The sequence below is a fragment of the Nicotiana tomentosiformis genome, chromosome 1, assembly GCF_000390325.3.
Source record: "Nicotiana tomentosiformis chromosome 1, ASM39032v3, whole genome shotgun sequence".
In the NCBI taxonomy this organism is placed as follows: Eukaryota; Viridiplantae; Streptophyta; class Magnoliopsida; order Solanales; family Solanaceae; genus Nicotiana; species Nicotiana tomentosiformis.
Genome location: NC_090812.1, coordinates 33,950,182 through 33,964,068, shown reverse-complemented (window position 1 = coordinate 33,964,068; position 13,887 = coordinate 33,950,182). Strand labels below are relative to the sequence as shown.

At 34.7% G+C, this 13,887-nt stretch overlaps 1 protein-coding gene across 2 annotated transcripts; it reads left to right on the top strand.

Annotated features, from left to right (window-relative positions):
* Positions 1–5,363: 5,363 nt before the first annotated feature.
* On the top strand, positions 5,364–13,517 carry LOC104089218 (uncharacterized). Of its 2 annotated transcripts, none has more exons than XM_009594063.4 (10): positions 5,364–6,776; positions 7,432–7,666; positions 7,760–7,887; positions 7,977–8,045; positions 9,257–9,751; positions 9,863–9,931; positions 10,954–11,118; positions 11,738–11,954; positions 12,106–12,447; positions 12,842–13,517. In XM_009594063.4, exons 1-10 carry the CDS (start codon positions 5,529–5,531, stop codon positions 12,955–12,957), a joined length of 3,084 nt encoding a protein of 1,027 aa, XP_009592358.1. In that variant the 5' UTR covers positions 5,364–5,528; the 3' UTR covers positions 12,958–13,517. The 2 variants fall into 2 exon arrangements, with proteins under 2 accessions (XP_009592358.1, XP_009592357.1); XM_009594062.4 differs by having other exon boundaries at positions 7,754–7,887.
* Positions 13,518–13,887: the final 370 nt, after the last annotated feature.

Sequence of the window (13,887 nt, the reverse complement as noted above, 5' to 3'; positions counted from 1 at the left end):
ATGGGCTTTCGAATTTTGTAATTTTTGTCGGGTTCCGAGACGTGGGCCCCACGGGCGATTTTTGAGCTAAATTTTGGATTTTTATGGAAAACTTGCATTTTCTTATGGAATTAATTCCAATATATTTTATTGACTGAATCGAATTATTTATGGCTAGATTTGAGACTTTTGAAGGCCAATTCACGAGGAAAGGACATTGCAGAATAAGAATTTCATGGCTTGATGTAAGTAACAGTTTTAAATCAGGTCCTGAGGGTATGAAACCCCCGAAATTTTATGTCATGTGATTATTTTGGAGGTGACGCACATGCTAGGTGATGGACGTGTAAGCGTACACCGAGGGGATTGTGACTTGGTCCGTCTCGTGAAACTGTAAAGTTAAATAACTTGTTGTTAGTTATATGCTCTCTATGTGTTGAAGAAATTTGACTATAAATCATGTTAGAAATCATGCTTAGGCTATGTGATGGTACTGTTGGAACCCACAGAGGTCGCGTGATTGTTGAATTATTTGCTAATTGTTGTCTTGTACTCAGTCATAATTTTTCTTACGTATAATACCTCAGTCTTTCTTGATATTTGTTGATACATTATGTTATCTTTGTTTGGGCTGATCTTTGTGATTTTTGAGAGACTAGAGAGGTTGAGGACTGGTAGAGGCCGAGGGCCTGTCAGTGAGGTAAGGATATTATGGCACGTGAGTTGTCCGTAAAGGATATTATAACACGTGAGTTGTCTGTGCAGCACATGAGTTGTCCGTGCGGATTATGGCGCTTGGGCTGTAGGAGCCCCTCCGGAATCTGTATACCCCAATGAGCACGGGTACCCATTGAGTGTGAGTGCTGAGGGCTGAGAGCCGAGTGGTTGAGTTTTTATGATGAGTAGAGTGATTGTTGTCCTGAGAGGCTATACTTGCTTTTCATTTGTTGTTGCACTTAGTTGCTATTTGTCATTGTTGTGAAATTCTCTAAAAGATTTTATATCCGGATTACATGAACTTGAACTGTATAAATTGATTTGACTTAAACTGCTGGATTTGAAAGCATGTCTTTTCTCTGTTGGAATTACTGGAGATGAACTATAACCGTGTAGCTTGTCACTATCTTCAATTCCTTATTTATTACTATTACTTGCTGAGTTGGTTGTACTCATACTACACCTTGTACTTCGTGTGCAGATCCACGTGCTTCTGGACATAGCGGTTTTTGTTTTTCTCGCACGGTTGATTTTTCGGAGATTCAGAGGTAGCTGTCGTGTTTTGCAGACCTTGTCTTTCCTTTCCTATCTCCTTCTTTATTGTATTTGATCTTAGACTATTATAGACCATTTTCTTTTGACTTGTATCCATATTAGATGCTCATGTACTCAGTGACACCAGATTTTGGGGAGTGTCCATATCAGTATTTATGAGATTTTGTATTGTATTTAAATATTATATTTTCAAACTTAAGAGAAATTGTGGTTTATTGAGATTATCGGCTTGCCTAGTATAGAGATAGGCGCCATCACGACATGTTGGGATTTTGGGTCGTGACACTTTAAGTCTTGAAAAGTATAAAAATAAGCCAAAAGTCAAAAGTTGGGTATTACAAACTTATGGCTTTTGGCTTTTAGCTTATAAGTTACTTTTTAAAAGCCACTCCAAACACCTTCTCAGTTTTCCACGAATGGCTACCAAAGTTAGGGCTGGTCATATATCGGGTATAACCGATAGCCCAACTCGATAAAATACTATTGGGTTATCGATATCGGGTTATTGGTAAATAGTTCGATAATTGTTTAATGTTGTTTGACTATTGGGTTATCGGTTAGGGTCTCAGTTTGCCCACTTTCATTAACGGTTTAACCAATAGCCAAGGGCAGATCTATGTAGGGGAAAGGGGGTGGTATGCCATCCTAAGGGTGTCAATGGTTCAGTTCGGCCGGTTATTTTAGAAAATTTGTACCATACGAATTTTTTGATTATTCTATTATGCATAACCAAAATTAGACTTTTTGAAATCGGCCCAATCATGTCGGTTTCTCTTCGGTATCGGTACGGTTCAGTTAATTTTCGGTAATTTTTTTGAATATCATGTAAAAGTCACTTGTAGAAGTAGAATGCAATAACATACGTACTTTTATAGGACTTAGCAAAGCTCTCTAGACATTTTTTTACAGTTTAAAAGATGATGAATTAAGAAAACATGAAAGATGGCTAGTGTATAGATCCATCAACTATTTTACAACAACGTAAAAGAAACTAAGCAAATACAATGAAAATATAAATTACACGAGTGAAAAAATATTAACCAAGCTGGCACTCGAGAATAAAGTTTATAGAAGATTAAATATTCAAAAAAAAAAATTAAATCATAAGAAAGGAAACATATTCAATATATTGTAGTTTGCTACTCATAATCGCTACAATACCTTGTGTCTTGCTAGTGAATATGCTGAAAATAATTTAGTTTCAATAAGAGTAGCATAATAGGTTTGGGAATTACGATTTTGAGTTTAATTAGTTGTTGGCTTGTAATTATTTCATAATTTCAAGGCCCAAAAAAAAAACCAATGCTTTATTATTTTTAAACTTAATATATAAATATATTTTTCACATTGTAAATTTATTCGGTACGGTTTTATATTTTTTTGATTTACCTATCCTAATTATCGGCACGGTTATGAATTTAGATAAAAACATACGGTTTTATTAAATGAAACCTAAAAATCGGTTCATTACGATACAATTTAGTTGGTTTGATCGATTTTTAAATATCCATTGACACTCCTATGACACCTAGTCGCTCGATAGAATTACATGTATGCACTGGTATTTCGCGCGGGTCTACCTTAAGACTGTAGGTGCCATGGACTACCTTACCAGATGCAAGGCCCTAGAGATCGATACTAGCTTTTCTCAATGCAATTAAATTTAACTTTTCCTCCGCTTGTTCCTTTTCTCCATTCTATTTTCTTTTACTCTCTTTTTCGTAATTTCTCTTAATTTCTTCATCTTTGTATTTTCTCTCTTTATACAATCCCATTTTCTTATTTTGTTTAACTTATAAAATTAAATTTGCTTCTGTTTTCATTTTCTACATCTCAAATTTTTATTTTAATATGACTTAATTATTATTGTAATCCATTTAATGTTATTTTTTCCTTGATTTTAAATAAATGACCAAATATTTTTCCTCAATGCAATTCAATATTACTTTTTCTCTGCTTGTTCCCTTTTCCATCCTCTTTTTCTTATTTTCTTCATCTTTGTATTTACTCTCTTTATAAAACCCTATTTTTTATTATTTATTTAAATTATAAAATTTGATTTTGCTTATGTTTATTTTTTTACATCTCAAAATTTTTATTTGAATATAACTTTAATTATTATTTTTATCCTTCTACTGTTATTTTTTCCTTGATTTCAAATATATGACTCAATATTCTTTATTCGATTATCACGTATTTATTTAGGCACCAAAAATCTTATAAAGCGAACTGAATTAATTTAAAATGGGTTGAACTGAACCGAATTAAACAGAGCGAACCGACCAAATGTACACCCTATTTAACCTCCTCCACTAGTGATAAGTTTACAATAAATATAGTGACACCCGTAACCGTAACCATCAAATCCTGAATACGCCAAGTATATAAAGCCACCTTATGACTTCATTCTCTCAATATCTCTTAGCAGTTACTCTTAATCTTCAGACCTTAATCCTTAGAGTAAGTTTTAAACTTTTCTGAATTTCTCATATTAATTCTTCAATTAAGATTTTTAGTTCTAAATTTTAAAGTTGTTCGATCAGATTTTTAGTTTTTCTATATGTTTCTTTTGTTGCACTGATTCTTTAGTATTTATAATATTAGGATTTTATTATTTTCGTGTGAATTATGCCCACCCGTAGTGAGATAGTTAGTAAGATTAGATTGCTGAATATCTTATTCCTAACTCCCACTAACTTATAACTTTGAAAATTTAGATCATTCATTAGGATCTTCAAATGCAAAAAAAAATTTTCTTTTTATAAAGTTGAAATTTAATCCCTCTTTTCTTAAGAGCAAAAATTCAGTTCCTTTCTCTTAACAGTATGATTACGATTTCTATAATAAAATATGAAATTTTTGGATATTTTTTATTCTTATCGGGTAAACCGATAACCAAACTGATAAGGATCGATAACCGACTAACCGATACCCGATAACCGATATCTTATCGGTTCGATTATCGGTTTACCATATTTTAAAACCGATAACCGATATATCTAACCGAACCGAACCGACCGATACCCAACCCTAACCAAAGTAATCAAGCTTCAGTATGCCGCACAGGTTTTCAAGGAGTTCAAATCTCCTCGTCAAATATGATGGTATATTTAAGAGTAAGTTTATAGTTCTTTTTAAGTAGGATTACTAGTTTTAAGGATCGGAGGAATACTCCGTTTGTTTTATTTTATATTACATGATATTCTTTTTAGTCTATTTCATAAATTTTATGTTTGAACATAATTGAAATTGAAAATTTTATTTTACTTTAATAAAATAATTTATGTCACAAATGTGATAGTATATGTAAAAAGTGAAATTCAAAGTTCTTTTAAATAGGAGTATTAATTTTAGACTAATGATCTATTTGGAAAGCCATGTATGATTACCTGACAATGTAATTACTAGGGTAACAATTACACACTCTCATAATTATACAATACTATGACATGTTTGTTTGCCACAACGTAATTACAGTATAATTTTCACTGTCATATTTGATTGGATAAGTATAATTATATAGTTAAATAAAGAAATCAGTTTAACATATGAATAAATTTTACTACATGACAAATATATATGTAAATAATAAATATAAAAAATGAATTAACTAAGAGGTATTTAAAATAAATATTTTCCCATCAATATAAATTAAATAATTATAAATTAGTAAATAATATCATAAAAATAAGTGATATCTTATAAATAAATAATATTGTTACTTAAGCTAATTAATCAAAATTTTATTAACGAGTTTAATTTTTTAACCAACTTATATGAACATATAAAAGGTTAAATATGAGCTTAGAAAGTACTTTTTATAACAAATATTTATACTAATAATTAACTAGTAAATATAAAAAATAAATTTTAATGTGTGACAACTACACAATATATGGAAGCACACCATGAACAATATATTGAAAGGTTAAAAAAGGAGGATAAGAAAAGAAGAGAAACGGTTTTAAATTCACAGTACTTAATATATTTAAAAAAGGACAATAAAAAAAAAAATTAAGAGTTACGATTAGTTTGTAATTTCAAATTGTGTAACTACGTCCAAATTCAATTCATAATAAGTAGGAAGGAGTTTAACACGTGATCAAAGTAGTTTGGGTGTTGATATATTACTAATTACTAATTCTATAAGAACTGGGGAATTAAAACTAGTCGGAGGTGGGCGGTTGAGACCGCAAAATGGAATATAACAGCCTCGTACAGTCGGGGGGAACAAGGTGACACAAAACCGCCGTGCACCACCGCCCGCCGCGACAACTATGGCGGAAGACGACGATGACAGCTTCGGCGATTTCACCTTCGCATCTACGAATTCCCTCAACACCCAATTCACCCTACCACCCAAATCAATCGACCCCTCCGCTGAAGACGATGAATGGGGTGATTTCGTCGAACACCCTAGCGGATCTGAACCTTCCACTGCATCCTCCCTCACCCAATCTAAACCCTTCGACCCTTTTGGTAATAGTCCTTCCGTTTCTGAATCTGGGTGGGTAAAACCTTGTGGTGCTCTTCCACTTTCATTATTCGGCGAAGCAGAAGCAGAAGATGATGACGTGGATAAAGAGAAACAAAAGCCTGCTGAAGAGAATACCAATACTAAAGTAAGAAATAACGGTTCTAATTCCAATTTGGGTTATGGATTTGATTCAGTTATTTCAAACTTATACAACCAAGATCACAACTTGAAATCACAAAATGGGTCTCTTTCAAATTCCAATAAATTGGTAGGTTTGAATAGTGTTAAGTCGAATTCCAAAGATTCCGCTTTCCAGTTGAATGGGTCGGGTTTCGATCCCAATTCGGGTTCTCCTTGTGTTAGTAGAGTGCAGAGCTTGAACTACCTGGCTAGCTTGAATGAAGAGGTTCAACAGATCAAGACAGGAAGTACAAATGTATCAAATTCAAATTTTTCTATGTTGAATCCGGACTTTGATTTGTCCAAATCTAATCAGAATGGATTGGACAGAACTTTGAGTGTAGATGCTGTAACAAGCTTGAATGATCAGTGTCTGCAGATCAAGACCAAAAGCACTGGGTTTGATTTCGAGTCGAATGCATCGAGTTCATCAGCAAATTTCACAAGTTCTAGTTTTGGTGTGTGGAATCCGGTTTTCCATGTGTCCAAATCCAATCAGAATGGTTTGAATAGAACTTTGAGTCTGGATGGTCTCACAAATTTGAATGATCATCAGAGTCAGCAGATTAAGACTGAAAGTGGGGTGCTGGTTCCCAATTCAAATGGTTATAGTTCTTCTGTAAATGCACCAAGTTCAACTTTAAGTGGATGGGACTTCGATTTTGGTGGATTTGGATCCGATGCTGGGAGGTCGATTTCTACAGCTAGTCCGGATATTAGTGGGTTGAATTCAAACTTCAATGCTGTTGGCTCAAGTGAAAATTTGAATGATGCTCACAACAACAATGATGACAACGATGATGATGATGATGGATGGGAGTTCAAGGATGCTTACTCAATGTCAACCGTCAAAGATGGTAACAATAAGGTAAAGCCTGACATTTCTCCCATCGATAATAGTTATGTTGTGCACTAGTGTAAAAACCTTCTCTGCACTGTTTTAGACTCACATATTTTTGAGTAAGGTAATAATATTATAAATCACTAGCACAAAGGGAGTGCTTATAGTAGTAAAACCATTACAGACAGAGAGCAAAAATAGTCTTGTAGTAGATCATTATAAGGATACTAGGTTGTCTAAAATAGAAAATACATCATCTAAGAAGCCTTCTTTAAACCAAAAGTGAAATAAAAATATATAATTCATCTTTGTTCTAGTGGTATTTTTGGGTAATTTATTTTGTCCATTCACATGTTCGTGCAATTTTGTTATTTTGGTTACTTTTATTTATTTATTAACACTAAGTCTGGTGTTTGTCATGAGTTCTTTTTTCTCTGGTTAGAGGTTGTATCAGGGAAAGTGAACTCCTAATTTACCCTAAACGGCAAATTATTCAATATTGGGATGAAATGTGCCTGAATTTAGTAGAATGAACATAGAGGATTCATATAGTGACTCCAGCTTGTTTAAGATTGAGGAATAGTTGATTGATTTCTTGATTGGTTACATTTTTGTTCTTATTTACTAGTTTGTAGGCATGAGGGTGTTTATGGTTCACTAATCTTGTTCTTTCTGTGTGAAGGCTACCTCAGAGGCGAAAGAATTGCAGCAAACTAATGCATCCTCTTTCGCTTTTCATAATGGCTTGAATGGCTCAGTCGACTTGTTTGCAACATCTAACGGATCGGTAACAGCTGATTCTAAGGCACATCACGCTGGTGACATGAAGGCATATTCCTCTGGATTTGGCAATAGTCTAAATGGTTCGATCGATTTATTTTCCACGCCAAATGAACCAATTGATCTATTTGCAACATGTAATGGGATTTCTTCTGTTCACCCTGACAATATATTTGGATTTGATATTGAACCATCTATTGCATCTAAAAATGTTTACATTTCAGCATCAGATGGTAGAGGTGAACAAAAAGAGAGTAATGATTCACTGGACCCTCATCCAGTTGTTGGGAGTGCTGAAACCGATGAGGATTTTGGGGACTTTACGACGGCATTTTCAGATTCTGGATTGAAACCAGAGGTAATTTTATTTTGATATTTTTGTTATTGTATACCACTATTGGAGTTTTTCCCCTTATAGGCCATTCTTCTTTTTATCTTTTTGTGCAGGAAGAATGGAAGGTTAATGATGTTACTCATTATGAACTCCAAGCTTCTGAATGTGATGATAAAGACCAGGTCAATTGTTGACTTAATGGCACTCCTTTTGGTTAAGAAATTTCTATTTTTTTTGCTGGGGAAAAGATTAATTGCCTCTTCCTTTTTTTTCTCCTTTTATTTTCTTATATTTTGTTAAGTTCGAGACAAGAGGGGTTGCTCTGATGGTAAGCAACATTCACTTCCAACCAAGAGGTTGTGAGTTCGAGTCACCCCAAGAGCAAGGTGGGGAGTTCTTGGAGGGAAGGATGCCGAGGGTCTATTGGAAACAGTCTCTCTATCTCATGGTAGGGGTAAGGTCTGCGTACACACTACCCTCCCAGACCCCACTAGTGGGATTATACTGGGTTGTTGTTGTTGTTGTTATATTTTGTTAAGTTCAGTTAGCAATCTGGACTTTGTTGAAGAGAGTCTGTGTTTAGTATTTACTCGTTTCTTTTGGCTCTGCTCCCTTGTTTTTCTTTTTTTGTTTGCTAAACATTTTTGGACTTTGTTAAAGATAACTGTTCGTTCAGCATTTAGTTTATTCCATTTGCATCCTCTTCTCATTTTTTTCTTTTCAACCTAGCTTAACAATTGAACTTTGCTACAGTTTGTACCTTCTACGTAGCATTTTGGTCATGGTGAATGCTTTGCCCCTATCAATACATGGTATCTCTGTTTTACAGTAAATGAATAAGCAAGGTGCTAAAAGTTTGATACGAAGTTCCAATCTTCGTCACTTGTCTTTTTCATTCCTACAACCATGGCGCCTGCATGTGTCTCTTGCAAAATTCTTCTTCCCTTGTTCCATCTATGCTTGATTTCTGCAGAGTATGCCTTCTCCAGATATATTTGGCCATTTGGAGCTTTCTATTCTTTTGTGCTCTTTCCAACAACGATGTTTCCTTTTATACATTAATAATAAATCTCTAAGTTTACTCTTGGCATGATTAGGGACGTGTGTGTGTGTGTGTAATGGTTGGACTGTTGTTCTCTTTCTTTATAGAAATTTTTTTGTAGGTTTTTGGTCTGTTTTTATAGGTAGGAACATTTGATTAAATGAAATACATGTAAAGTAACTACTATATTCAGCCTCTTTATTCTCTTAAATTGCCACGTTTAGAGTTGAGAACTGCATCATCTACCAAGATTGGTAGAGCTTTTCTTTTTTACATTTTGAACTTAGGTAAGTATAGTGTATAGGCAACTTATTTCCAGCCCTTCCTTACCTATTCTTGAATATTATCCAGGTGAAGGAGTTAAAGTTAGAGAATCATAAAGGGGCTCTTCCCCTATCAATATTTGGTGATGAAGAGCAGGAGATTGATGGTTCATCTAATATTGAAGATATTTTTGTCCCCCATAATGCTTCTTATTCGAAGAATGATAGAAGTCCAGATTCAAACATTTCCATTAATGATCTCATTTCAAATTTATATAGCCAAGCTGAACAAATCTCACCTGCTCACTCTGTTCAAGTACCAAATAGCATCAGTGACAATCCACAAGATTTAGTCTCAAATTCAAATCTGGTGAATGGTGAGGATGACTTGGATGATGGTGAATGGGAGTTTAAGGATGGCTCTTCTCAAATGAGAACAGATAACGATACTTCTCTTCTTACTTCTGATGATCCACCAAAGAGAAGCTTTTCCAAACTCAATCTGGATAATTATTTGGATTTGTACTCTAAATTAAGGAAGGAGTTGTGCTATCATGCTAAACGCCATCTCGATGAGCTTAAGGTCTGTGTGGTTGCTCTTTATATTTTGAATTGTCGTCAGTAGTTCCACATACAGAGAACCAGCTGAATTTATGTACTGGTGCATTGACTTGTTTATATTATATTCTTCCAGAGAGCTCAAAGCATTGATGGACTTCCAGTAGAGGAAGCAAAAATTTCAACGCTTAATAAGGAAATTGAGGTTTGTGCTCTTCTATCTATGTCATATATTACTGAATATTACGGACATTTGCTCATGAACAATATCCTCTTTTCTGTTCCCTTCCAACTTGTGAGATTACCAACTTTTGAGAAATGTTGAATTCCTGCTACCGATACCCGAGGATCTAACTAGGTTTCGGGAAAATGTAGAACGTTACTATGTCATGGAACTTCCTATGTATAAAAGGAGGAAGTTTCCTTTGATGAAACCTAGAATTTGTATGCAATGCACAGTGTATTTCTGAGATTTAATGGAAACTTCTAGTGGAACTGACATATACAACCCCTGCCGGGTGGGTGCACTTGCTTATGTATGCGAGTTGGGTTCATACTTTATCAAACTATTAGTAGTTGCCTTTCCATTTAGCTTAGCTGAGACTACTTTGTTCTGACAACTTTGAACTGTCACGTTGATTGTTCATGCTGCTTAAATCTCATTGCCATATTCTGGCGTGGGTCTAATATAATAGAGCCTAGTATTCCATTTTGGGAAGCGGACAGTGGTTTACCATGAGCCAAAGTGTAAACATGACATCCGATATAAAGAGCGTTTTGGTCTCCAAACTTCTGTCCCTCTTTGAGTTCTTTTTCTTCATTCTGTGCTTTATTGAGATCCACACTTTTGTCCTCAAGGAGTTGAAATTTGAAAACAGGTGCTTTTCAATTAGGTCTGCTAGATCTGGTGATAGGAATCTTCTAAAAATAGGTGCTGCTCAATTCGGGGAACTCAAGGATGGGAACTGGATACTGAGAGCTGTTTGGTTTCCAATAAATTATTTTAGGTTAAGGTTCTTTGGGAATCGTTTTCACCACCATCTCATGTTTTCATATGCCTCCTTGATTCACTAGGTTTCAGTGCTCTCTGTTTCTAATAGTTTTGAGACAAAAAAAAATCTAATAATAAGGTGTGAATTTGCCCTTTTTCTTTTATTTCCTCAATACGATGTGCAAAATGTTCTTTCTCAGTGTTTAATGCTATATGTAATATATTTCATTCTATAGGAGGCTTGCAAGGATATTGACCTGGATAATGCTATGTGCAAGGATGGCCATATGGAAGGACATTTACATCAGAATGCTTGTATGAGTGCATTTATTGAGATTTTGCAGGAACCAGAATTTCAAATACTTGAATCAGACTACCAATTATCAAGGAGACTATCATTGGTATGTCATTTTCTCCATTTCCTAATGCTTAGGAAACTTCTTAACTGCTATATTCTTAGATTTAATTCCTAATTTACTTATCAATTAAGTAATTATGATGTTGTTTACTAATAGAATATTAAAGTTTTTTCCATTTTGGAAAAAAAGAATCTTTAAGTTTTCTCAATATATTCAGCAAGTTTCTGAACTACTTAGTATCCAAATTTGTAATTCATTGAACTAGACTTCTTGATTTTTGAATAAATTAACAACGTTTACTGAGATATCACAAACTTGTCTCAATTTAATCAAAGTTGGGTAAGTCCCTTTTGTCGTCATCAGAGAAAAAGTGTTATTTTGAGCTTGGGCATTGCATTGTAACAACGCTTAGCTTGACGCCCAGGCCTAATCAAGGCAATAATGTCAATGTACGGCTTTTTGGGTTTGAATTTCAAACCAATACTGAATATTTTCTAACAAATCCACTCATCAAAGAAAAATGCTTCGTATAAAATCCCATGTACTTGGTCATCCTTTTCGATGTTGTGCTTGTTTATTCATTTGTTATCATGAAACACAAGAAAGAAAGAAGAAACAAGCTTTGATTTGCTATGCTTACATGTCATTTTCTGGTAAATAGGTGGAGAATGATTTGGAAACAACAGTGGATCTTGTAAGACATGCTACAATGATGCTAAAGATTTTGAGATCAGGATCTTTGGAGGAGCAATCAATTTATGTTTCAGTATGGTATAAAATGATCTCTGTTTGTGCCCAAGAGTTGCAACATGGCTCCTGTATCTGGAAGAAGATATTGGAAATGAATGCTCAGAGTCATATGTTATCTCTCCCTCGAGGTACATTATCTGTATCTTATTGGTGCATGGCCCACAAAAAAATGGCTTAATGAAAAGTTTGTTGGCCCATAATAGGGAATTCCATGGAATTGTTTTGTAGGAAAGATTCCATTTCGCTGTTCCAGTTTCTCATTTAATATGATAAATGCAGGAAGGGCATTCGTCCGGGCCCTGGGTGAGATCTATAGGGTTACTGTAGTGCTTGAAGCATCTGTGAAACTTTGCAAACCTTGGATTTGGTCGAATTCTGCTCAGTGTACAAGTATTCATTCTATGCTAGATGAATGTCACACTATGTGGTCCTCTTTGGGTCTTGGAGAAGCTGTGTCGAGTATGTTAGACTCTGCTTCTTCTGGAGATGGGAGTTCTGTTGCTTCATTGCTTGACTCTATCAAGTTAATTCATAGTCTTGATGCACTTACCCTTCAAAAACATCTCTATGCTCAGAAAGAAGTGTGTAGGCTGTCGCTTCTAACTTTGGAAGTATTACCAGGTATATTAATTCTAAAAGATCATGATTTTCAGTGTGAATTATTATTGCACTTCTTACCGTTCTTGTGACAAAGCCATTGTTAGTAGCAGGAGCCACAGAGTCATGACAATGTAATGGTTCCTATTGTTGAAGATACATAACAAGATATTGAAACTTAAAAAAGGAATGTTAAAAAAAAATTAGGTGTAGTCCTAGGCTGAAACTTGTGCAATAACTTTGTTCTTAATTGTTCTTTTGTTACTATGATTGGTGTGGTAGAATAAGAATATAGTAAAACTCATTGAACTGCTTGGTTCTGTTATAATTTCTCGGGAATCAACCTTCACACATTGGGTATTATTCTCGCAAGTCTGCTAATTTCACTTTACATTCTTTTACCCTTGCAATGAAACAGGGTTGAAACTTATCGACTGGAATGGAGAGCATTACTTCCTCACACTTGCAAATCTGTGGGCAAACCTTATAAGCAGTGACCCTCCGGAGTTGCCTCATTTAACTATTGGATGGTGAGAAAATATCTAAGGTTGGTATCAAATATGTGATGTGTCAAATCTGAGATGAGGTACATGGATTAGCACCATGTCAACTGGAAATTGCTTTGCAGAGGCTGCAGTGAGGAATGTAGACTGCTTATTCTCCAGGACTCTGGCCTTTGACTTAATTGGAAGAGTTTTGTGCGCACAAAAGTATGCTCTCGGACAAAAAAAGGTAGCTCTGAACATGGAGAATACTGAGAGGAATGTGCAGAAGCACAGCTTGAGGATCCTTTACAAACAGAGTAGAAAGATGCAGTGAGACATGAATTACATTGATTTTGGTTTTGGCATTCTTTTCTCGCAAGATATGTTGTAAGCATAGTATCAGTAGGTCATTATTCCGATTTTCCCCTCAATTGGGGAAAGGGAGGAGGTGTGTGACCTTGGTCACGGTTGTACCATTAAGTTGCATGTGTATAAGTTGTATTTATTTGGTGAAATCTTATGTTACATCCATAAAGATAGAAGTAGGATTGTAACTTGTAAGGAAACAGAACAAAGATCTCGATTCTTTTGCAGCGCCTGTTTGCTTAATTTCTGATCTGCAGTGGTGAACTCTAAGGAATGGTTTGGTAGGAGGTATTAGAAAAAATAATGTAAGCATTAGCTCTATGCATTACTAATTCCTTGTTTGGTACATTTTTTTAACCTGTGTATAACTAATACATCATACTTGGTATTATCCTATGTATAAATAATGCATAGAAAACCATGGCATTAGTAATACCAAGGCTACTAATGCTTGCATTATGTTGGTTAAAAACAAAATTATCCTTAAAGTCCCTTAAAGCTTGAGAATATGAAGGGCATTTTTGTAAACAACTATTTTTCTTAAAAATTATGCAATGCATTATAATTTTAATACACCATACCAAACATTAGATAAGAAATAATATCTTCATAA